The sequence below is a fragment of the Sander lucioperca genome, chromosome 19 (genome assembly GCF_008315115.2).
Source record: "Sander lucioperca isolate FBNREF2018 chromosome 19, SLUC_FBN_1.2, whole genome shotgun sequence".
NCBI lineage: Eukaryota > Metazoa > Chordata > Actinopteri > Perciformes > Percidae > Sander > Sander lucioperca.
The window spans coordinates 20,372,671-20,395,170 of record NC_050191.1 but is presented as its reverse complement, the minus strand read 5'-3'; the positions used below and the strand labels follow the sequence as shown (position 1 = coordinate 20,395,170).

At 40.8% G+C, this 22,500-nt stretch overlaps 2 protein-coding genes across 7 annotated transcripts in view; both read right to left on the bottom strand.

Annotated features, from left to right (window-relative positions):
• Positions 1–21,187, bottom strand: part of arhgap18 (Rho GTPase activating protein 18) — a 21,348-nt gene extending 161 nt beyond the window's left edge. The window contains exons 1-18 of one of the 5 annotated variants that reach the window (XM_035995358.1): positions 20,982–21,187; positions 11,104–11,332; positions 9,581–9,719; positions 7,776–7,858; positions 7,362–7,514; positions 6,361–6,424; positions 4,993–5,114; positions 4,057–4,128; positions 3,761–3,854; positions 3,373–3,464; positions 3,042–3,119; positions 2,704–2,863; positions 2,523–2,605; positions 2,217–2,423; positions 1,899–2,033; positions 1,108–1,229; positions 939–994; positions 1–727 (exon numbers count right to left, since the gene is read on the bottom strand). The exon at positions 1–727 is cut by the window's left edge and continues 161 nt beyond it. In XM_035995358.1, coding sequence (XP_035851251.1) covers positions 636–727; positions 939–994; positions 1,108–1,229; positions 1,899–2,033; positions 2,217–2,423; positions 2,523–2,605; positions 2,704–2,863; positions 3,042–3,119; positions 3,373–3,464; positions 3,761–3,854; positions 4,057–4,128; positions 4,993–5,114; positions 6,361–6,424; positions 7,362–7,514; positions 7,776–7,858; positions 9,581–9,719; positions 11,104–11,332; positions 20,982–21,016 — 2,016 coding nt within the window. In that variant the 5' untranslated portion in view covers positions 21,017–21,187 and the 3' untranslated portion in view covers positions 1–635. Of the gene's footprint in view, positions 728–938; positions 995–1,107; positions 1,230–1,898; positions 2,034–2,216; positions 2,424–2,522; positions 2,606–2,703; positions 2,864–3,041; positions 3,120–3,372; positions 3,465–3,760; positions 3,855–4,056; positions 4,129–4,992; positions 5,115–6,360; positions 6,425–7,361; positions 7,515–7,775; positions 7,859–9,580; positions 9,720–11,103; positions 11,333–18,749; positions 19,149–20,981 lie in introns of those variants that run through there. The other 4 variants (XM_031321964.2, XM_031321961.2, XM_031321962.2 and 1 more) reach the window with 4 other exon arrangements.
• A 749-nt stretch (positions 21,188–21,936) lies between these two features.
• The window catches only part of fkbp6 (FKBP prolyl isomerase 6), a 7,178-nt gene continuing 6,614 nt past the window's right edge, over positions 21,937–22,500 (bottom strand). For both annotated transcript variants that reach the window (XM_031322037.2, XM_031322038.2), the window contains exon 9: positions 21,937–22,254. The gene's annotated coding sequence lies outside the window, so the exon portion shown is untranslated. The remainder of the gene's footprint in view (positions 22,255–22,500) is intronic.

The following is a 22,500-nucleotide window of genomic DNA, read 5'->3' as shown; positions in this document are numbered from 1 at the left end:
GCCCCAAACTATATTATCTCAGCGTATTACTGAAGACACAACAAAGTGATTAGTGGCAATAAATCACAGTATACAACTGCAATACTTACAGTATCACATACTATTAAGAATCACAATGTTGTGGCTTAATTGCTGACGAAGTGGGAGAAACGGTATATTTCAACCACAGAACAAAAGTGGTCTGTCAGGACTCCACAGATGACAAGGTGGTTTGATTTCACCTGATCAACTGTCTGATGCTTTAGGCTAATGGTAACTGAGGCCCAAAATTCCAACATGTAGTATAAGGCAGAGTGGAAAAAAGTCTGTGTTGTGGAATATCCAAGCACATACTTTTCCTTGTTCTTGTTTGACAATGTGGTTGTTCAATTAATTGAAAAAAAGATTTCACCAAAGGGATTCATATGTTTTAAAACTGCCATTGGACTAGTTGTCCAATTTTTTTTGGCAGTTTTCAGGGTACCAATGCAACCACCTGTGCTCATAAAGCAACAAGTTGCTACAAGCAAACAGTCTGAGTACATTCAGAACCAGCAGAAACCACAGAGATCCAGGTGCCGTCTGCTCTTAGTAGCATACATTGGGGAAAATTTGGAGCAGTCCATTATCCAACAGGGCATGATGGTAGAACGAGTTTATCGCTGCACAGCTTTGATGACCCATTCTGCTGCAGGGTTCAGCTGGAAGAGGTCTTTCATGTAAGTTTCCCCATCTAGACATCTCTCCTCTGAGGGATGACAAATAAACAGGAGAGACCCATGATGTTGATATGACTATAACTATGATGGATTACTGCGCTGTGGCCTTTAGACAGGCCTACAACAGGAAGTACATTTTTTCCCCATTAGGCCTGTTGGCTCACTAGCTGGGTTATCAGCAGATAATATACATCATCTAAACATTGTAATTAATCAGATTTTAGTAGGAGCAGAACTTACCGATGTTTCCACCAATCTCATAGAGACACAGCTCTTCTCGTTTCACTGCCACTAAACTGGGAGGACAAAGAGAGAAAAAGGAACATGAAGAGAGGACAGGACCTTATATAGCCCAAAAAAAAAATACTGTGTGTGTATTTGAATGAGCACTGTACACACAACCCATTACCTCTCCTGGCTGAGGAAGCGTGTTAATATATCAGCAGCCTGCAACTCTTCAGTAAGCTGAACTGCCATGGACACTTTGCTGAATTGTGGAGCTTGAACTCGAATAAATCCCTGTGAACTCTCCTGTTTGTGAAGACAGACGGAGACAGAGAGGGAGAGAGAGAAACATACATTCAATCACACCGCCAAAAACACTGTCCTCGTCACACACAAACACTCGCATGGGACGGGGACTTCAGACCACAAGAATGTGGACTAAATTCCTGCTTGTCTGTTTAATAAACTCCAAACACTGTTTGGTCTCATAGCGCTTAGCTGAGCATGCAGGGTCAAGTGTTGCTATAGTTACCGTTATTGTCAAAAGAACAGTACTCTCTAATATGCTGCTATACCTAGCTAGTTTAGCTATCTTTTAGTATTATAACACAACAGCCTGTTTGCCAAAGACCTACAATACAATCAGTAAATGTGTGTGAAATGTTCAAATGTTTTGTGCTCATTGGATATTACTAAATACATCCAATTAAAATAAATATACTGTATGGAAGGGTGAAAACCATTGCACTATTGTGATAGGGATACGCATCTTATGACTGGTTGACTGACTGTCCTGTATTTGGCTCCTGATGCCCACATGTTGCACCATGGATAAAATATACCCACACAGGAACAACAGTCCTATACATCATCACTAGATGTCACGGTTTCTCAATATACTGTATTGAGAAATACCATAGGATGATCGATCAATATGTCGCTGACAGTGACATAAACATGAATTAAACCTCCTACCTCAGAGCCAGCTTTATCAGATGGTTTGTCAGTGGTAATCTTCTTCAGCAGCTTTCTTACAGCCCTCTCTTTATTTAGTTTCCGATGGCTTTCCATGTTTTGTTGTCTGACCTGGGTCATAATGAACTTGGGGATCTACACACACACACACACACACACACACACACCTTAGTACACACTGTATCATCCTCCACACTTAATGGAAAAATGAATGTAGATGCGTTTTTGAGTAACTATGCATTAAAAATAATGTTCTCCATTGATTTCAACGAGTGTCAACGAGAATATATCAAGCCAGAGGGCTTTTTTTATCCTTACTGTCCATAGAAGATTCTGGTATTGAATCAGCAGCCGGACGATGTTGGCTGTGCTAGTTGCCATGGAGAACTCCTGTTGTTCTGTAACTTTGGAGCGGAAACCTTTGAACATGAAGATGTTGGGTGCCATGACAACAGAGACATTGTTAAGAGTCATTTTATTCTTGGCCTGGTGGTCAATCACACGCTGGAAAAACTCCACTAGTGCCTGGGGGAGGAAACAGAAATCAGATTTACAACCAAAATAGTCAAAGGTTTCTTATTTATTAACATGAAAAAGCACATTTCAAATTCAGTGTGCATTTACCTTCAAAGTGTCCCGATTGGCCGTAGGTAACAGAAGGACCAACAGGTTCAAAGCCTGCAACTGCTGCTTCTTTGTGGGGAGCTCTTCAAACACATACACATGAATGCTTAATGCAAGTAAATGTGGCTGCAAAGCTCTAGTGATTAAGCAGAATACTTTCATAAACAGATGCTATACATACTGTTGACAGCAATAAATGCGTTGAGGTACTCCACAGTCAACAGTGGATGGGGTAACTCCCTGATGAACAGCTTCAAAAGGCTAGCAGCATCGTGCTGCTTCAACTGTTGCCATGGAAACATCCCGTCATAGAAAGAGGACTCAAGCTCCTGGCACAGTGACTGGATTTGGGACAGAAACACACAAGCAAGCTTGTTTCACTACTTTATCAACCTCAAGGACACCTCATGATGACAGGCTGGTAGTAGGAACATGTTCTTCTTTACTCTGCTAATGCTACTAACAGTTTTGCCATTTTACATGTATCTGTAGTGATGGAAGTCAAATGCTTTAACAAACCTTGACTCTGGTGGCTGCCCCAGGGATCCGTAGTAGCCCCTCGGTGTCTAATCCCTCCTCCTCAATATGACTAATAAACTAGGAATAAGACAGAGATATAAAGGTAAAACATCACAGGTACAATATGTAAAGTCAGTCCCATATACTTTAGATTCAGGTTGCCCTGTGTGTAATGTAAATTATGAGATTAATATTGGAAATACAGTAGGATGCATTGACATATTGATCAATTGCTATTATATGATTTCCTCTCATCATTGCTGTAATGTTGACTCCATGTTGAAGTCCATGCCTCAGACTGACAATGTGACTGGCCGGCATGCTCGCTCACCCTCTGCAGTATGAATGGCACTTTGGTCCCAGGAGCCCGCCTCTGGTCCTGATCCAATAAAGTGGCAAGGGGAACACCAAATAGACCACTTTCTACACACACACACACACACACAAATATTTTGTAAAACATAAAATTCAACAAACAGTACATTAACTGTACATGTTTATCTGGACAAAATAATAATTTATATTCATTTTAGCTATTTCTAATGACTTGTGTTTACATATATCCCTCTGTGTGTGTGTGTGTGTGTGTGTGTGTGTAAATGCTCTTATTTGTTGTTTTGACTTTTTATGTCTTAGTTTGTGTCTCTGTGTGGGGTGAGAAAGCATGTTTATCTTCAGGGCTTTAGCCGTTGTATATGCATATGTGTGTGCATGTGTACCTTTAGTTTTAACTTTGACAGCTTTGTGCGCCTTCAGGTCTATCCCAGCGGTGTCAAACAGAGCAGTCGACTCCACGAGCACCAGTCTACGCACCTGTCAGAACAATACAAACAGACAGAAATATATAAGACAGATATTAATTAGTAACTGGTTTTAGGAACAACTCAACTAACTAATCTCTTATAGGGCAAGTTGTCTCATGAAGGCATCGTAATCATAAATAATAAAATAAACAGAACTATATGCATCACCGATCATAATGTATCAATCATATAACACCATTTTCCTTAAGTACCTTTTTCATATCCAGAGGAGACAGATCTCCTATTCTGGTTTGACCTGTTTTATCTCGGAGCAGCTTAAAGTTCTGGAGAGAAAAAAAACAAAGAGAGGCGTCAGTGACATTGATGCTAAGTAAACACTGTGCCTGTAAAAACAGAGCACAGTGGACTTAATGTTATCCCAGCTTCAACCACCAGATGGCACTACAGACCTGCACTCAAACCACTCACACAAACACGCTTTCTGCCGATATGCAACACAACCCGTGTGTCATAATTTATGTTTAATGAAAGCCTAACTGTACTGTATAACTACCACTAACTATACATTTAATTCCCTGTTCTATCACAGGGCCAAATTGTTGACAAAGCAACACAATAAGACAACCTGACTATCCTATAACTTAAGAATAACATTTCTCAACACAAGCTGTAGCCATGTAGATCCACTTTAGAACATAATGTAAAACTTGTGGACATTAAGTAGATACTTCTATGGTTGTACAACTGCAAGACAAACAGCCAAGGTTCATCCTAAATTTTTATTATTTTAAGAATGTATCTGATTACATTCCATTCAGTGGTAACAATGACCTTTGTCACATCTAAAAGTGCACGGTGAGCAGTAAAAAAAACAATCCTATGATGTAAGGTTCTTAAATTTCTGTTGTCAAATGTCTGTTCTGCTATCTCTGGTAATTATTGATCCACAACAATTAATAAGTTATCAATACAAGCTCTAATATACCCCTGGACTACAGAATGCTCACAGCAAAAGGACAATTCAAAGTGGCACTTCATAGGATTGCATGCTAATGCATTTAATCAGTGCACACAGTTCGTTAATTGTAAAGAAACAAAGTTCAGGGAGTGAATGTGCACATAGCCTGTGTGTGTGTGTGTGTGTGCGTGCGTATATATATATATATATATATAGGTGTGTGACTCACTGGTAATTTGTCGTCAGGTGAGTTAGGGCTAGCGATGACGTTTAACTTTTGGTTGTTGTCCCTGTAAGTGAGCGCCTGCTCTGAAAACGCCACTTCAACGTTCAGTTCTGTCTCCGTTTCTGCTGAGACAGACAGACAGACACACAGACACACAGACACACAGACACACACACACACACACACACACACACACACACACACACAGACACACACACACACACACACACACACACAAATATTCGTCCACATAAGTAGTGAAGTACAAATGTGTTTATGTAGGCAAAGTGCAGTTGTATATACACAGATAACTAATGTAGTTGATAACAGTGTTACAGTCACTGCTGCACAAAGAGGAAGAAAGAGAGGCCTGCTGCTTTTTCTGTACCTATAACTTCTCTATTGGTGAATAAACCTGACTTTTCCACTCATTTTAAAGTGATGTACTATGTAGAAAAGTCTATCATTCTGATGTTGTGTATATCTGAAATGGTGGAAATGAAGTTACATTGTATTGTGTAGTGTTGGATTGTTTTCTATTGTATTGTTTTTCACTGTATTGCGTTTCATTTTTCAATTCTATTTCCAACATGTGTGTAAGTATTTGGGCCTCAGTTCGTCATTCTCTATGGTGATTCATACTCTGTGTGTGTGTGTGTGTGTGTGTGTGTGTGTGTGTGTGTGTGTGTATTCATACTGTAGCTCTGGATGAAGGTAAATGATTAACTCCTGGGACGTTATGTGTGTGTCTGCCAGGTTTAAATCTGCTTCCCAAAAAAAAAAAATATTTTCTAGTACATCAAACAAGGACATTTTTGCCATTCCTCACAAATGAAAACATTTCAATTGGCGAGGCTTAAGTAAGGCAACGAACATCAGTGGGGGAGTGACCTGCTAAGTTTGCTATCTTTCAAAACAAAGAGGGACAGCAAGGAGTCAGTCAGCATGTTTCTACATGTCTTATCACACAATGCTTAGACTAGATCCTACTGGGAGGAAGGGAGAGAGGAGAGGAGATGGTACCATAAGGAGAGAGAGAGAGAGATATAGGAAAACGGAAGAAAGCAGGGGTGAAATACAAAGTACAAAGTAAAAAGGAAAAGGAAAGACACAAGTCCCAGACGAGGTGTAGAAGGAGAGGAAATAGATGAGGAGGGGAGTAGGTTGAGGGAAAGAAAAGAGATTGGTGGAAGGACGGAGAGGAGGTTAATTGTTGTTAAAATACCTCATGTTCTTTATTAAAACCAGATCAAAGTGTGTGCCTCTATATTTACCTGTGTGTGTGTGTGTGTGTGTGTGTGTGTGTGTGTGTGTGTGTGTGTGTGTGTGTGTGTGTGTGTGTGTGTGCGTGCATGAGTATGTTCAACGCACCAGCTGAAGGGACATCTTTTTGTCCATTTTCACTTCCCCCTTTGAGTTTACTAGGCTCCCCATCCTGCAGCACACAGCACAACACAGACACACATAATTGTACAGCACACAGTGTAATGTTCAATCAGTCACAAATTAACACCGAGCTTCCCCTCCCCATTACATTTTTCATGTCACATATTATCTTGTCTGTTAATTAGTGGACAAATTGTGCATTCAAGTGAAAACGTGCAAGACGGTTTAAAACAGTTTATTCTGCTGACCGCAGTAGTTTGAAGTAGCATTAGTAGGTTTACTTTTAACTAACTCATTTTGGATCTAGTCAGTCCAGAGAATTAAAGGGGACTTGATTTTGCAGTAATGGAGCAGGATTTGGTGGTGTAAAAATCAGCTTAGTAAATGGTTAATGATCTACCGCAAAACTGGAGAAGTGACAACAAATGCAAATGTAGCAAAGTTATGACCACTTCCTTAAAAAAGGAAATGTCTCGTGTGTTGTGGTGGGATGTTCGATTCATGCTGTCAAAGAGGGAAGAGCTCACAAAGGAAAAAACAGTATCAATTCAGTTTGAAATTATTTATCTTGTCTCTTGATACCACTTTCATGTCTATGATGTATCCGTCTTATTTTAGCATAAAGACTAAGCTTACAGTGTTCATCAGTGAGCTTTAGAGGTGCTGGTAGGTGGATTTTGTTACTTAGGACAGAGTCAGGCTAGCTGTTACCAGTCTTAATGCTAAGCTAAGCTAACAGGCCGTTGGCTCTAGCTTCATATTTAGCACGAGTGGTATCAATCTTCTTAACCAATTCTCAGCAAGAAGGCGAATAAGTGAACTTCCCAAAAGATTTTTTTTTATGATGTCCTAAATTATGAGTTACACGGATTAAAATGTTTGATAAATTAATTATAACCAGTGTCACAGTATACAGCTGAACACCTGTAAATGTCATTTCTCTGGCGTTTCATTAGTTTGTGCCTGTGTGTGTGTGCATCTCTAACCTTTTCAGGAGGTCTGAATATATCCCTGACATCGGGAACGTGTTGCCGGTTGCGTCGCCGTAGCCATGTCTGCTGTAGTGATGTCACACGACGTTCTACAGCTGCCGCCTGAGATCTGGTCAATGTAGACAGGAACACCGCGCTGTCTTCTTCCTGTCAATCAATCAATCAAACAATCAAACAGGCTCAAGCATGGGTCAGTAGGTATCATATTTATACAGTATATCCTCCACCTGTCTAATGTTGGTCTGTCTTCTCTGTCAAACACATGATTACTCATATAAGAAGGTATCAAAGCATGGCATAACTAAACAGTACAGTTTATGCTCACTGAAAGATGTGAACTGCAAATACAAAACTGATAAAACTATGACTCAAGCTGGACTATTTAAATAAGGGATAAACGATTGATACCTGATCCTGGTCAGCTGCTAGTGAATCATCAAACAGCCGTGCTAGCCCCGCCTCTGTAAGCCAAGCCTCCTCCTGTTCACCTTCTGAAAGAGAAAATCAGAGGAAGATCAAGGACTTTAATTTCTAAATGTGGTTTCTGAGATTGGTACATGACTATTACAATTTCTGATTCAAAACAAGGGAAAGGGGGAAATAAAAATATGGACAAAAATGAGAAAAAATAGGAAGAGAAGCCTCCATTTATTCCCATGTAAGACACAATTCTACACGTGCAGGAAAGGTGGAACCACAGATGGAGCAAAACACACATACTATGCAGGAAGTGTGTTTGCTCCAGAACAATAGTCTTCATAAACAGGCTAAATAAGACTCACAGATATACACGAAAAGAGGTATTCAGAATTGCATGCTTGAAAACATGAGGAACTAAAATACTTCCCAACTTAAATTATGTAGATAAGAACGCAAAGTGAGTAGGGGACCTTTACGTGTCTGTGCCCAGGGGCCCACTGCGTCATAATCCATCCATGTCTGGAACCAGACCATGCCTATAATCAAACTCTGCAACTACATTACTTCTTCTTTGAGTAGAATGCTCCAAATCAATAATTAAAATACCTAATGTGAATGTCCGTGTAGACTAACAGATCAAAGGGTAAATTGACATCTCTTTCAGGTCTATCCATGGACACACTGGGCCCTATCTGCGTTTCCCGGCATGCCCTGGGTCCGCCTGGGTCTTGCAGTCGGTGGAGAGCAACTGCGGCGCGTGGCTCTAAAAACTGCGGCCGCCTTGATCTCGTGAGGTTATCGTTGCCCACGTGTGCATGACGTCAGAGCAAGTCGGGATCAAGTCGGATCAAATCGGACACAAATCTAACCGGCATGCATTGGGCAGCGATCGATTCTGCGCAGGTCTGGCTCATCTCGAACGAGCCTATTGTCTTTGCTAGTTTAAAACCGATGCAGTTGTCATTTTCCCATTCAGCGCCCACATTTAAAAAGCAAATGCACCTGCGCCCATCTTTGTGCCCATGGGTGTGCTGGTCTTACAGGGAAGTGTGTTCAGGTAAATTCTTGGTGTATTGCTGCGGTCTTGAGGCAGTGGGAAGTGATCACGCCATTGACCAACAAAAACCTGGTCTAAAGTCAATAGCGCAGCATTTCATTGTTATTTTAACAGCAAATGCGCCTAGGCTTATCCACAGCGTGCACACACTATGCTTGTTACACACACACAGGGAAGCACAGCAGTACACAAACATGCAAAAGATTACAAATAAAAATATTACGGTGCAAATCCGCCATCATAATAGCAATGCGCCAAGGTACAAACGCGCCTGGCTTTTAAAGGGAATGGGAGATGACACTCTGATTGGTTTATTGCATGTTACGCCCAAAACACACCTATGAATTAATGAAGACAGTAAGTACAACCCTTTTGAACCATGCGCCCGGCGCACGGACCCTTTTTTCCGCTGTCAAACTAGCAAAAGTGGATTTGGACACGCCCTAAACGCACCTGTGTCAGGCGCTTCACGCCGTGCGCTTAGATCGTTAAAATAGGGCCCAGTGGGGCGCCCAGATAGCTTAGTTGGTGGAGTGGGCGCACATATATAGAGGTTTACTCCTCGACGCAGCAGGCCAGGGTTCGACTCCGACCTGTGGCCCTTTGCTGCATGTCATTCCCCCTCTCTCTCCCTTTCATGCCTTCAGCTGTCCTGTCAATTAAAGGCCTAAAATGCCCCAAAAATAATCTTAAAAAAATAAATAAATAAATAAATATAGGGCCCAGTGTATCCTACCCTCAGGAATTTTCTGCTGCTCCTCCTCTTGCACTTCCCGTTCTCCTCCACCTTCTCCCCTCCCTGCTCCTCCTCCTGAGCGAGTGATGTTCTCCACCTCCTTCCAATAGTCGTCCATCTCCAGCTCGTCCAGAGATTCCTGCGAGACAAGTGAAGATACTCATAGATACATATGCACAGATGAGAATTTCAACATTTTGTTTCAAGTTCCTATTTGTGTTTCATATCTTGTTTCTCTCCTGAACAGGAGCTTTTGTTGATCAGATATGAAGCACAGAAAAAGCTAAACAACAGCACAAGATTTCCAGCCAGTCTGAACAAGTCTCAAAAGTGGCTGTAACTGTAACAATGAGACTGAAAGTACACCCTCCCTGAGAGCTGTAAATTACTGAAAACATATGAGGAACAACAACTGTATGCCTGCCAACCAAACCCCCTGTAAAATGTTGCCGGTTACAATTTAGACATTTTAAATAGCAGACAATCTTACATGAGTTAGTACAACAGTAGAAAAGGTTGTTGACTATGAATCCCACTGCCACTAACAGTGTAAAGTGAAAGGCAACAACAACAATACTGGGATGATCATTAATATACAGCCATTATTATTTATGGAAGGCAAACAATATAGAGTCCTAAAATAGTTTATTAATGGGACTATATTGTTGTTTAATGGTTTAATAATGCAGAAATATACTAAAGATTTTGCATTGCTGTCTGAATGGTAACAACTATTTTGTTGTTGTTTAGGTGATTTAAAATGATATACAGCAGTAGTGTAACTTGCAAAAATCCAAACTTTGACAAACTAAAGACAGCAAAATAGCATCCCAGTACAGTGGATGCTGTTTTCTTGGAAAACACAGTGCAGAAACACTCCATTACCTCCTTTGCACTAAAGATTTCCCCCAAACAAGAATCCCACAGTTGAATGTTAAAGGTCCTATGACATGCTGCTTTTTGGATGCTTTTATATAGGCCTTAGTGGTCCCCTTATACTGTATCTGAAGTCTCTTTACCGAAATTCAGCCTTGGTGCAGAATTACAGCCACTAGAGCCAGTCCCACAATGAGCTTTACTTAGGATGTGCCAAATTCTGTGTCTGTAGCTTTAAATGCTATTGAGGAGGAGAGAGGGGGGTCAAGGTGGAGGGTGGGGGTGTGGCATGACCAACTTGGTTGTAGCTCTATTTCCTCATGGGCAGGCCAAATTCTCTGGGCAGCTGTGGGCGGCGGACAAAGCAGAGAAAGGGGAGGTAACTTTTCCCCTTATGACATCATAAAGGGAAGATTCCAGATCGACCCAGCTGAGCTTTCATTTTCTCAAAGGCAGAGCAGGATGCCCAGCGCTTGTTTTACACCTATCGCCATTTCTAGCCGCTGGGGGACCATAGGCATGCTGGGGGAACTCATATTAATGTTAAAAAACCTCATAAAGTGACATTTTCATGCCATGGGACCTTAAAGAAAATCTGCTCACAAGTGAGGTACTACCGCAGATTTCTCACATCATTCACAGTCTACCTGAGAGTTGCAGCGCTGACATGGTGGCCGCGGTCTGGACCTGGAATTGGGACTGTGTCTGGGGCTGGAGGAGGGCTGAGACCTGGGGCAAGCGACAACGCTTGGGTTTAGTAGCGACGCTGGGTCAGTGCTGGTGGTTCTTGTACTGTTGGAGGTAGTGGAAGGGCCAGATTTGTCTCCGTGATGCATGTTCTGGTTCTGTTGAACAGTGTAGTGGCCTGTTCTGCGACTAGGAGAGAGACAGACAGACAGGTAGTGGCAGAGACCGGTCAGTCAGATAGTTGACATGCCCCAACAAAACTATTAATCTTGATTTAGAATACGTTGCCATAACGGGTTCACTTATAGATGTGCACTTTGCACCTGTTTACCAGTGTGAGAGAGAGAGAGAGAGAGAGAGAGAGAGAGAGAGAGAGAGAGAGAGAGAGAGCGAGAGAGAGAGAGAGAGCGAGCGAGAGAGAGAGATAGCTTTTGACACAACACTGTCAGTGAGTCAGACAGACAGACGAGCCAGCAGTATGTTGAATTCCCAACCAGTCAGCTAATGAGGACAACATCAGCGGGGACTAAGAATAGCAGCTGTCACACAGCCAGCTCATCTCAGCATGCAGTATACTAGTGTTGTTTAGCCTAGCCTGGCTAACGCAAGTTCGAACTGTTAGTGACTGATTTTTTGATTACTGTTATTAATTATTGTTAGGATGACCTCATACAGGTGTGAAATAGTTTATGGTCATACGGAGTTTATTACACACACAGATGTTGGATATGGAGAAATCAGTACACAGTTTAATGATTTTGTGGGTGACACAGACTAGAACTAAATATCCACTTAATTTAGGTTATTAATGTTTTCTGGTGTCCAAATGTTTTTAATTATGACCACACAAAATCCTTATTTTTAAGTCCAACTCTGACATATGTAAATATTGTGTGCCTGCAATTTACAAAATTTAAATTACAGATGGGGCTTTTTTTAATGCCCTAGAGCTGTGTCTAATGTGTGACAGAAATGTCATAGCTTTAATATTTGTTGCATGTGAGGCCTTAATGTCCTTTAACATCTTATCTACTGTATTCTGTAGGGTGTCAACAACACAAACACATGGCCCCAGCGCTACCAAAAAGGGCGACAGTACTGCTGCTAATACTAGCATTACTAGTATTCCTACTCCTTTGTATTGTATTGTATAATTATAACATCTGAAAGAGCGACAACAAAGAAATTGGTCAAAATGCATTACCTCAGGGCATTTGGTGGAGATTTACGCAATATGAACAACAATAGAAGTGCCAATAAAATATGTTCATTCTTCCACTCATTCTTTAGGCTTTGCTGATGTCCGCCTGAATGCACCCTTTGTTGTGACAGGAAGTTATATCTGCCACAGCATATCCCATTCTCCGTTTCTCTTCCACTTGAAGCTATGGAGTTATTATAGAGTGAGCAGCAGATACAGTTGTACTACAACTGGCTGATGGTATAGCTGCCTACAGCAGATCTGTGGTTGCTGTGACCCATGCTAATCATTCATCCATCTCCCTCAACAATCATCAGTTGAACCTCACCAATCATCAGTTGAGCCTCACCTATTCAAACACAGCTGTGTATTTGTCAGTGGGGCTGTTCAAAAGATGAGCCCTACCACAGTAACAACGGACACAGGATGTGTTACTGTGAGGGGAAAGCACATTTCAAGTCTCTGCAAGTTGATTTGATAATATCATACTGAAATGAAAGCAACAACACAAGGGGAAAGAAATAGTAAAACATACAGACTGGCTTAATAGTAATGCTTTCAGTATAGGTCAATGTTTTCAAAGGATGTAGATGCTATAACTCTGATCTAAAAAATGTGCCTTATTTGTAGGAGATGACACATTAACATACATGGAGTGAATTTAAAAAATGTGAATATCATGTCTCAATTAGGCTTCTAGACAGCCCAGTCAGTAGGAAATGGGCAACAATAGTAATGTTTTAAATATTTAGCGACTATATATAAAAACTCTTGATTAACAAACTAGTAGGACATGATAGTAGCAATTCTAACTGAGATGAAAGGAAATAAAATGACGCTGTGAGGCTAACAGGGAAGTCAGGCCGAAACACCATTGAGTTGATGTTCTATATTAATTAAATTGGAATTATCAGCAGAGCATTATACTAAGGGTTCTCGCTGAGCCAAGGCTACATACCACAGCAGACTTCCTGACACACACACACACACACACACACACACACACACACACACACACACACACACACACACACACAGATCTGGTTTTAATAAAGAACATGAGGTATTTTAACAACAATTAACCTCCTACTCTCCATCCTTCCACCAATCTTTTTTCTTTCCCTCAACCCACTCCCCTCCTCATCCATTTCCTCTCCTCCTACACCTCGTCTGGGACTTGTGTCTTTCCTTGTCCTTAGTACTTTGTATTTCACCCCTGCTTTCTTCCGTTTTCCTATCTCTCTCTCTCTCTCTCTCCTTATGGTACCATCTCCTCTCCTCTCTCCCTTCCTCCCAGTAGGATCTAGTCTAAGCATTGTGTGATAAGACATGTAGAAACATGCTGACTGACTCCTTGCTGTCCTTCTTTGTTTTGAAAGATAGCAAACTTAGCAGGTCACTCCCCCACTGATGTTCGTTGCCTTACTTAAGCCTCACCAATTGAAATGTTTTCATTTGTGAGGAATGGCAAAAATGTCCTTGTTTGATGTACTAGAGATTTTTTTTTTGGAAGCAGATTTAAACCTGGCAGACACACACATAACGTCCCAGGAGTTAATCATTTACCTTCATCCAGAGCTACAGTATGAACAGTTTGACTAAACCATAAATCAGAGGTTGGCAAACAGACACACAAACATATTAACACACATTAATTTGACAGTGTTGGTAGTTCTAATTATTGAAGAGATTAAGCACTGGTTTATTAATACATTCTATTTACATGTGTGAACTTGCTTAGGCCCCAAGTTTGATAGTTTGTTATCTGTGTTCACACTGATCTTACATTCGTACATCTAGCCACGCTAAGGGCATGACTGTCGGTCAGTCATTCGGTCCACCACTTTGGTCCAGACTGGAATATCTCAACAACTATTTGATGGATTGCCATGATGTTTTGTTCACACATACATGCTCCCCAGATGATGAATCCTAATGATATTGATGATCCCCTGATTGATCCTCTAGTGCTATCATCAGGTCAAAATGTTTGTTTGCCAAATACTTTTTCTTGCCAAACTAATGACATTCCCATCACCATCAGCTGTACTTTGTGTTTATTAGCATGTTAACACGCTAAACTAAGATGATGCACATGCTAAACATCATACCTGCTAAACATCAACATGCTAGCATTATCACTGTGAGCATGTTGCCATGCTAGCAGTAGCGTTTGGCTCAAAGCCTCACAGAGCCACTAGCATAGCTGTAGAATCTGATCGGATCTGTATGGATGGTTTACATGCTGTAGTTTAGTGGCAGTGTGTAGGTATTTCTGTAGATATTTGCAGTTGATCTATTACACCACAAAGATACAAGATATAGAAGGTCGTGATGCAACCCTAGGCACTTGCTCTGAACTATCTGATTGGCTAAGACACCTCGTTTTCCATTTAACTATGATCCTGTAGTGGAAAACACATTTACAACCATGTTAAAAATTAAGCTTTGTAGCTTTCAAGTAATTGTTGATCACTCAGCGATTTGTCAACCTCAAAAGCATGACAGGCATGCTTCCTCTGAGTGAACTGGTTTTGGTACTGAGATATTTGTATGTTTTTGGAGTGCAGGCTTCAATAACAAAAGTGCACATGACTTAGATCTCTTAGGCACACACTCACAGAGGTCAGTTGGGCTGCCCTTGTCAGTAAAACAAACATATTCTCACTGGCACACTTTCACACATACATGCAATTGAAAGAAAAACAGTGCTGTAGCTGTGTGTGTAATTGTTCTACTCTTTGTACCTTTATCCGCACACCTTTTATCACCTGCTTAGAACTGTCGACACAGAATGAGTGTTTGTGGAGAGAAGTAGCTTGTAAAAGTAAATCTCACACTGCGAGGCGCTAACAGTAATAGAAGAAAACGGTATCACCCGACAAAGAGCAAGTTCAGCACTGATGAGTTAAATGTGAGTCAAGATCTGAGAAAGTGAACTAAGACAACTATTTGAGCCCACATGAGGATCAGCACAGACTGATCTCATGAAGTGACGTATGTATGACACGCCAATCCGTATGCCATTATTGGCGTGTTATCAAGACGCGTACTCGCTTTTTAGCGTGTTTATCAACGCCGGTTGGCCTCCATTGACTTACATTACCTTGCGATTGCGTGCGATTTTACACTGTAGCGAGTAGTATGAAAGGGTGAAAATCTGCGTAGGGAGGTTGGTCGGGGTGGCAGATGGGTCAAACACAGGACTTTCATTCAGGAGACCGGGTGTCACGTTTCCTAAACTCAACCGTCGCTTTCTTCTTTTCCTAAAGCCAAACCGTCCGCTGTATACGGCGCTCAAAATGCATGCAGATATGTACATGTATGTTTACACGCCACTTGTAGAAAGTGGCGCGTAGGTTTACTTCCGCTGTATACAGCGTAGACATACACGCGGATAGCTCAAAATGCGTACCGATAACACGCCACTTGGCTTAAAAAAGTGGGCGTGTATATTTACGCGAACTCATGATATCACATTGATCAGCGACAAAGCTCCCAACTGCCATTTAGTTAAAAAAAGGTAATTCTGCATGTTCAGTACATTTACATGTATATATTGTTGATATTATTTTTTACTTAAGTCAAATTTCAACATAAGAAGGGGAAAGAGGATGAGAAGTGTGTGTAGTATTCCCATGCAGATCAACAGGTGCCAGCTGTCTCTGTGGAAAACAGAGGCTGCCTCTGTTCTGCTCTCTCGCAGTCACTGGTCTCAGCAATGACCCACTGGTTGAATAAATCATCTGCGAGTTCTGATGAATCTGCCAGTTTGTTTTTCTCAGTCTTTCTGCCTCCATCTCTGACAGGTACCTTATTTTGTTTGTTTCTTTTGCTATCAGTTTCTCTTGGTTATTCTTCTAGTCATTGATAGAAGTCTATAGTCATTTTTTCTTATCCAAAGTTCACTTGATGACTGTTTTGTTGCAGCCCATGCTTGTCTGACATCTTGTAACCTTTCACAGCTTCTCTTCCTTTCTGCAGATGTCATTTCCTGTGGAGCATTGTATTTCTGCTGTAGGGTCAGGCTGTCTGTTGCATCACACAGTGAATTAATCCAAACCACGTGTTTCCACTGACTAAGTCACATTACATAGATGCTTTGGGAAGCGATGGTTCCTACATAACAATGGACAACACAACAGGAACACGCTTTCCTTTAGCTTTTTTTAGCTAAAAGCTGAACTTCTCCTTCTCAGAGCACCTATACGTCTACGTGCAAGACACTCCCAGCGGACACACAACCTTAGGCCGGATGTCCACTGCTGGTAAAAGGCCAGAAGCTTTTTGTTTGTCTGTCTATGTCTCTCATTCCCTGACTTGGGGAAACAATGACCACAAAACTAAGCCTTCATGTCAGCCTTGACAGGACACACACTCTGCTGTGGGAGGTGAGACAAAGGCAGGCTGTAACACGATGCTGGTTTTTTTTCAAGTTAGCTGGACAAGCCATCTGGAACACACACACACACACACACACACACACACACACACACACACACACACACACACACACACACACACACACACACACACACACACACACACACACACACACACACACACACACACACACACACACACACACACACACACACACACACACACACACACACCTGAACGCCAGCTGGACTGTCGCTGTATGAGTTGTTTACTTTCAGCACACCACGGTTGTTGACAGCAGTTGTTTGCTGATCTAAACATGTACCGGACACACACAGCCAGCTCGGCCTGGACGAATAAACAAGTGTGCTCTTTTATAAATAAAACACTGTGAATATAGGAATCTAGAAAATGCAGATGCTTCTCTACTGTTCAGGGCTGACTTAAAGGTTTGATGAGTGTGAAAATCACCACATCATAAAAATTCCATATCAGGGAATACATCGTTTGGAAGAATGGTGTCCACCCCTCCAGTAGAGTTCCAGAGACTCAGACAATCTGTATGCCAAGAAGCATTGACGATGTTCTGGATGCTTGTAGTGGCCTTAACACCTTATTAAGACACTTAATGTTGCTTTTTCCTTTCATTTGTACCCATCTGTATATTTTCACGCTAAAATATTATACATAATATTATACATTAAACGCTTGGCCGATCGTTTAAGTCATTTATCAAGCAAAAAAGCCAAACATTTGCTGGTTTTCTCCAGGTTTTCTCTGTTGAGTCTGCTGGTTCTCCGTTTTATATCACTCTAAACTATTTGAGTTTTGGATGGTTGGTCAGACAAAACAAGACATGAAGTCACTGATGATGTCACATTAGGCTGTGAGAACATGTGATGGGCATTTTTCACTATTTTAATAGGTTAAATGATTAATTGCAAACACGCTGACAGGTTTATTCCTAATGAAAATAAGGAGTACTTGCAGCCTTGTAGCTATATCGAGTATTACTGCATTAAGACTGGTCTGGTTGACACCAGACCCTTCTCAGAGCAAATCTCAAATTTGCCTGAAGTTTGTCAGGGTTTTCCCAGGCTACATTAAGACATGAGTGTAAATCAAACTCCTTTTAACCTGCTAGTCCTACTGCAATTCAGCATACTGTGCTTGTTTCCACATAGGTTTAGGGCTGTAACTTAAGATACCATTTTCAATATTGATCATCGTTTGAATATTTTCTTATTCAATGAATCGTTGGATCATAAAACTGTCAGAAAATAGTGAAAAGGAGCCAATTTCTCAGAGCCAAAGGTGGCATCTCTAAATGTCTTGTTTTGTCCAACTAAAATCATCACATTTGGCAGCAGCAAATATTTGGCATTCTTGATTGACAAATGACTTAAATGATTGATCAATTGTCAAAATAGTTGCTGTTAAGTTTTCTCTAGATTTGATTAATCAAATAATCTCCAGTTCCAGATACTTTCAACCATAACACAACAACAAAGTGACTATTTTATATTACAGACACTGATAAAGAACAATGGTTTTTATATAGCACATTCTTAAAAAAGATTATTACTAGACCTACAGCGTAGAAGAGTTAGATAGGCAACCTTGCCAAATCTGGGCTGCTAGTATAACAAAGCCAAGGTTAACCTGCTGATTAGGAATGTGGTAAAGGAAAAACATAACCCAAGGCCAAGCTAGGGCGGAGTTGGCCCCATCATGGAATAAGTGCAAAGTTGCAATTAAGCAAGTTGTGCTGTGAAGTTCCTGCTGGGTTCAAGTTCTCAGGCAGGATGTAGTTAACAAACTGAAGGATGATGGCTTTCATTCAACTATTCTGTACAGCTCTCAAGTTGCAAATGAGGGAAATAACACTATCATTGTGACCTTTGCTCACTTGCTTTAACACACACACACACGCACGCACACACACAGCTGCTACCGCCCTCATTTCAAAGCGCTTTATTCCAACTACACACACACACACACACACACACTCTCTTGTCCCACCTGGGCACAGTGGATTCGAGGTCCTGGGCTGGCGGACAGCTGGGGTCACACGGTCCAGTTTTCGGCAACAGTTCCGCGTTGCTGTGGTAACCCGTTAAAACCACTCCCTGGGACTGCTGCTGTTGCCGGCTCATGTTTCTCCTCCTTTTCTTCTCTCTTCTTCTGCTTCACATACAGCTGACATCCACTCGCTAACTGATAGGTAATATAGCTATTCAACTATTTATCTATTCACCTAGCGTTATCTATCTGTAAATTCTTTCCATCGCTGGACTGTTATGTTTCCGACTCATTCTGACAACAACCTCTCCTCCTTCTTTCCCTCCGTCTCCCTCTCGTCTTTCTCTACAACTTGTGTGCTAGTGAGGCAGACGGAGGCTGGGTTACAGATACATCACAGCACAGGGATTGGCTGAAACCACAGGGCAACGTTTTATAGGTGGTGTCGCCCCCTGCTGCTCCAAGAGTGTACTGTCTGCTTCCTGGGGCAATTCCCAATGCTTGGAGGCTATTAAAAATGAGACTTTTCGGAGGGTGTTTCCATAAATTAACAAACCACACCATTTTCTGTCACTCAATCTTAATTATATTAATAATATTGCATCTCTTTATTATATTAAGTGCACACCAACTTCATAAACATGCTTTCCCACTTTATGGAAAGTTTTTTTTTTTTTTTTTTTACTATATGTAGCATTAGGGTTCTATCTTTCAAATTAGTTAGTAGCAACACTACAATATCAAACATGACATTGTTACTAACTAGCGCATCATCAGTAAAATGTACTTAATCATCCAAGGCACTCCTCACTGTGAAGAATGGTCCCTCTCTGTTTTAAATTAGTAATGTGGTACATGGAGATCTCATTTTAATAGGTTCAGATGGTTGTTTAAAATATTGCCATGTATCATAATTAGGGCTGTCAATCGATTAAAAAAATTCATCTAATTAATTACATACTCAGTAATTAATTAATCGAAATGAATCACATACATAATTAACGGTGCCTGAACCGATACTTTATTTTATAAGTAAAAAAAGAAAAGAAAAAAAGGGTACTAAACAACAGTTGGTGACATTAAATAATGGCTTGTTTATTGCTAAGGCCATATGGTCAAAATTAAATGATTTAATAATGTATAGCAATAACAATAACTTATTTTACTAGTAAATTGCTGTTGAACGACAAAAACCACCACCAGGTGGGAAAAGGACATTTACAATAACTTCAAATGCACCACGAGGCTGTAGTTTACCAGTTTCATTGAACGCACCGTCTGTGTTGTTTTTCCGACGGCTAAAACACAGTCAAACTTTACACCGTTTAGTGTTAGCTGTCAGCATTTTAACCGTTTTTAATCCAGCTACTAGCTAGCGGTAGGCTAACGTTAGCTGCTGTCGACATAGACATATAGAGTCTACTCTATATATGTCTATGGCTGTCGAGTATAGTGTTAACTAGCTAGTGGTAGGCTAACGTTAGCTGCTGTCGAGTATAGTGTTAACCAGAGTGATAGAGAAAGACTATCTCTATGGCTCTGGTGTTAACTAGCTAGCGGTAGGCTAACGTTAGCTGCTGTTGAGTATAGTGTTAACTAGCGTCCCGTGCAGCGGTGTTTGTGTTGCCTGTATCGTCTGTTTCAGAGCATCAGAGAGAAGAGCAGACATATCAGTGGCACCAGATTTCGGTAACCAGGGTTGGCAGGAAGAAGATTTTTACAAGTAAATGTTCCAATCAATGATCCAGGCAGCACATTCTCGTCTCCCTCCTTCATTTTACAGTCCAATAGTGGCTAGAACGGCTGGAATGGATTCATCTGCGTTATTTTTTTTAACGCGTTATTTCGACAGCACTAATCATAATTTATATGTTTATCATATAGCTTGCTGAAGGTCAAGTATTGCAAAATACCTGGTAACTACAGCTGTCAGGTAAATGTGGAGTCAAGTACATAAAAACTGGAAAAACATCACAATTTAGTGTTTTGATCGTCATCGCATTTGCTTATATTGTGCACCTCTTATTTTGAAACCAGCCGTTTGTTTCAACATACATAAAAATGACTAAGTTTTTAATATTTTAAATTTCAAATGTCCAGGTGTTGTGGAAAATGTAAGCCATTAGATTGGTAAAATATTGACACCTGAATGTGAACAAATGCCATTTTTCCTAAGAATCCAAACATTCGCACTCAAAACAGCAACATACATGCGTCTCTCTCGTTCCTCACCTGAGATGAAGGTAGTAGGTAAGTCTGGAGACCATTGTGTCCGCCTATGTCTGCGTCCAGTCACACAGTCTTAACAGCATGACCTACTGGCCATATGCTGTGAGATAATGGTAAAACACTCTCACACACACACACACACACACACACTGAAAATTGGATTAGCCAGAGGTCAATCAGATTTTTCTACTCCTCCATCTGCCCCTCCACACCTCTGCCCCCCCTCATCATTTTACCTCCCCCCACTAGTCGGTCTGCCCAATCACTACCATTCACTCACTTCCCTCTCCTACTCTTGCCTCTGCTGCACTGTGCCAAATACTGCCTCCTCACGCAACAGCAGCATGTTTTGGTGCATGTGATGAGGGCAGTTAATAAGGGCAGCGAAGAAATAGCTTCATCAGGCTGTCATAAAGGCAATAAGGTTGATGGCTACTAACAGTAGCTCTGGGAAACTCACAATGAAGCGTGGGCCCTGGCCAATTTAAGAATATCTTCAAGCAGTCTGTTCATACTAGACACCTTAACTTTTCAGATTTTAATGGTCAAATACCTTACATATTAGTTGTATTTTGTTTTTGTTGCCAAAGCTTGACTTTAATATTTCGACTTAAGTTTTACACTTTCTTAAATCTCATTTTATAAAATGAGCAGGTTGCTGTTCTGGAGGCACAGATTGTTCAAGTCTGCCCCCTGGTGTTTCTTAGTACACATGAGTAGTAGCCTTTGAATCAAAATGCAAATGATCTCCAAGTACCGTGTCACACTTTGCTCTATTGTCTAGTTGTTGCCATGTTGCAAGCCAAATCTCACAGGCAGCACAAAAGAGACATTAATGAATACTAAGTCAGCATGTTAAATGTATGAAGAAATTATCATGAAAACGTGCATTTTCCAATTGATCTAAAAACAAAGACAAGATAGCTTAGAAGTGAAAATTTTTAATTTTTTTTTTTTAATTTTTATCATTATCATCCCAAGAGTGATCAGACCCCATGCAAATATGTTACACCCCAGCAAATGTTCTACCAGCCTTTAGGTATTTCAGGTGAAAACAACTTCTGCATATCCTCAACCAAAAAACTAAAATGTTGAGCTACATTATTAACAAACATCTGAAGAATTCTACAGAACACAACTAATTATTTTAAAGGAAATTAACGTTGCATCAGTACAACATTATTCCTTTTCACAACATATTCAAAAAACACAAAAAGGTTGCAGAATTCGCAGTGCTGGAGAGCATATGTGCCGTTGAAGTTTGTTCTTTACACATCTGCAACACACAAACATTTTGTCAATGAGATCAGTCTCTCTGAAAAGCTTAAACATGATGCCGTGTTAAAATACTATCTAATGTTTGTACTGGGCAGTAAAATTTAAGCAACTGATTATTTTCATCATAAAACAAATATAATGTTGGCACTAAAAAACTACTGGTCCAATGATATTTCAACTAGAGCTGGGCAATATGTCGATATTATATTGATATTATATCGTGATATGAGACTAGAAGCACCAA